Raw genomic sequence first — 3585 nt, 5'->3', positions numbered from 1 at the left:
TTATTTAGCACTCTTAGAAAGGGAGGGAAATTCAAATGGACGGACGCCTGTCAGGAGGCGTTTCAGAATATTAAGCTACATCTTGAAAGTCTTCCAGTATTACAAAGACCCGAGCCGTTGGATGTCCTCATATTATACCTCGGAACAACTTCATATGCTATCAGTGCAGTCTTAGTTCGAAATGAAGGGAACGAGGAAAAACCTGTTTACTTCATCAGCAAAACATTAAGTTCGGCCGAGAAAAATTATACAAGGATGGAACAGATGATTCTAGCGCTAGCTTTCGCCACCTTGAAGCTAAGGACGTATTTCCAAGCCCGTCGGATCGGCGTGCTCACAAAATCACCTATTGAGGCGGTACTGGACAATGCAGGACGGTCTGGAAGGATCTCCAAATGGGGGGCGCAAATTAAACAGTTCAATGTTTTCTACGAAATGAGGACAGCAGTGAAGGCACAAGTAGTGGTAGATTTCTTGACAGATTTTCCACTAAGCGACGAAGATGAGGTCGAGGACATACCCGGAATAGAAGAATATCAAGAAGACCTGGCCGAATTACTCGAAGCAAGTAGACCATTACGTTGGGAAGTATTCGTCGATGGAGTGTCGACCAAAGATGGACCGGGACTTGGGATAGTCTTTACCACACCAAAGGGACGAAAAATGGTCCATTCGTTTAGATTGGAATTTAAGGCGACAAACAACGTCACCGAGTACGAAGCTGCGATTCACGCCCTGAGATTAATCGTCGAGATGGGCCTACAATATGTAAGACTAACTAGCGACTCGCATTTGGTGATCTGGAAAATCACAGACAAATACGCCATCCAAGAACCGATTTTGCAGAAGTACTGGGAGCTCTCCCAATTCTATATCGACCAGATCCCCGGCATCAAATTTCGCCACATATGCAGAAAAGATAATCGATACTCGGACGCATTGGCATATATTGCATCCCAACTCACAGACCCAAGTGTGGAGGGTATTCGTTTCATGAGACTCCTCGCTCCATCTATACCAGAGACACCCGAGGTGCACGTCGACGTGGCTATCAACACGGCCGACAGATATCCGGACGGAGATTGGAGAAAGCCGATTCATTCGTACTTGGAGACAAGCGAGTTACCCAAGGGACGACCCGAGATCAACAAAGTGAAAAGCAAATCGGCCGCTTACGAGCTAAGAGACGGAATCCTATACAGGAAATCATACCTGGGACCACTCTTAAGATTCTTAAGTAAGGAAGAAGGCCAGACAATCTTGAATGAACTACAGTATGGAGCATCCATAAATCACAGATCGGGACGAAGTCTGTCAGCGAGAGCGGAAACGATGGGATACTTCTGCCCGTATATGAACGAAGATGCAAAACAAATTGCGCAAGCTTGCGAAGAATGCCATCGGTTTGGTAAGAATATACATGCACCTTCAGTAACTCTAAACTCGGTAGTAATCCCATTTCCCTTCGAAAAGTGGGGGATCGATATCGTGGGACCATTACATGTAGGATCGGGGCAGAGAAAATACTTAATAGTAGCGACGGATTACCTCACTAAATGGATGGAGACGGAACCACTGAGACATATTCGTGTCAAGGACGTCTTCAGGTTCATTTGGGAGCACATCATATGTCATTTCGGAGTACCGACGGCCATCGTCTCGGATAATGGAAAACATCTCCAGGTAGAAAACATCGACCAACTATTTAACACCTACAACATCAGAAGAAGCAAGGCTACCCCAATATACCCTCAAAGTAATGGGCAGGCCGAGATCACAAACAAAACTATCGCGGACAATATGAAGAAAAAATTAGATGGAGAATACGCTAATTGGTGCAAAGAACTCTACAATGTTTTCTGGGCTTATCGAACCACTCGAAGGGAAGCAACAGGGCTATCACCTTTCATGATGACCTATGGAACCGAAGCGATACTACCAACTGAAGCAATGATACCCACTACAAGAACTAAAGCCTGGAGGCGAAACATATCGGCAGATCTAATATTGGCCAAGCTCGATGCCTTGAAGGAAACAAGGGAGATGGCGTTGCAAAAAATGGAGAATTACCAAAGGAGATTACAACGAGAATACAACAAACGAGTTCTACTAAGAGAGTTTCAACCGGGGAAGTTGGTGTTGAAATATATAGCCTATTGGGAACGTGACAAAAAGGGCGGTAAACTAGCGGCAAGGTGGGGAGGACCATACACAATCGTGTCTAAAGCTGGCGAAGGAGCTTATCGATTACTCAAACCAGATGACAAACCCGAGTTAAAACCGTGGAACGCACAACATCTGAAACTCTATTACCCATGAGGGGTTCGAAGGAAACAGATAAACATACTTGTCATTCATTACTTTAAAACCGCGAGGGGTAGGAAATATGACATGAGCGACCAATGGTCATTCGTACTCGGGGCAAAGCCAGTGAGGAAGTGCCGAGGTGACTTACACTCGAATGGTCATTTGTACTCGGGGAAAATACAGTGAGGAAGTGCCGAGGTGACTTACACTCGAATGGTCATTCGTACTCGAAGAAAATCCAGTGTGGAAGTGCCGAGGTGACTTACAGTCGACTGGCTATTCGATACTCGGGGCAGTGGCAATGTGCAAGTGCCGAGGTAGCCTAAGGGTACTGGTGGTTGGAAGCCAGATACCAAAGGTTGTTAAGATACGATTTCTTCTCATCTAGGTAACCTACTTACATCTGAAAGGTTACCCTCATCGCAGGTGGTCGTGACCACTTGCCCGAGTCGGTTGGTCGATAACCACTTGGGATTATCGGGCCGAGACCTAGGGAGACTATAACCCTTCCACTGAATCTAATAGATAGTGATGAGATACCTCGGCTGGGACATGGTATCAGGCCCGATAACCCTTTTTGTTGAGTGTGTTCGACAGAAAAGGCACTAATAACCAATACATGTGACATCAAATGCAGGTGCGTAACATAAATAACAAGATAAGGCTGAAATTGTCAAGAGAATTGTCAACACAATGGAAAAGGCGGAATTTTCAAGGAAAATAGAAAAGGAAAAACAAGCTTGGCGACACAACACCCCATTTAAAGAAATTGTTCAAAGAAGCATGGGACAAGTGTTCAAACGAATTACAATCCGCAACAAAGGGAAAATTAGTGGCGCAGCACTACAAAAGGCGTGATCAACTCCTGGGTGGAACATAACCGGCCCCTCCCTTCCTCTGAGCAACCTCGCGACACTTTTGCTCGATGTACTCGTTTACACCATCCTTGATCGCCTCAACAAGCTCGATCTGATGAGTGTTTCTACCGTCCACAATCTGCTGAGAAAGCTGCTCGGACCTCGACTCGGCGGCCTGGAGCTTAACCTTCGTCTCGCCTTCAGCCTTCTTCCACTGCTTCACCTCCTGCCCGAGATTTTGCACATCTCGCTCCATATCCTTGACACGACCCTGCTCGGCTGCGACAAAACATTATAAGCATGTTAATCACGGAACATAGCATAATACAGAGTAAAAACAACAAACTAACTAGGTCTTAAGGTCGCCCCAACATGCACTCCAGAGACCTGACATAATTGGCTATACAGATTCTAACGACTC

General features: G+C 45.8%; 1 protein-coding gene across 1 annotated transcript; it reads left to right on the top strand.

Moving 5' to 3' along the window:
* Window positions 1-255: 255 nt before the first annotated feature.
* LOC113271995 lies at window positions 256-3031 on the top strand. Its single transcript, XM_026521913.1, has 2 exons — window positions 256-1431; window positions 2945-3031. Exons 1-2 carry the CDS (start codon window positions 256-258, stop codon window positions 3029-3031), a joined length of 1263 nt encoding a protein of 420 aa, XP_026377698.1.
* Window positions 3032-3585: the final 554 nt, after the last annotated feature.

Source organism: Papaver somniferum, chromosome 4, assembly GCF_003573695.1.
Source record: "Papaver somniferum cultivar HN1 chromosome 4, ASM357369v1, whole genome shotgun sequence".
NCBI lineage: Eukaryota > Viridiplantae > Streptophyta > Magnoliopsida > Ranunculales > Papaveraceae > Papaver > Papaver somniferum.
The sequence above is the reverse complement of the archived record's forward strand: the minus strand, read 5'-3'. Positions and strand labels throughout refer to the sequence as shown.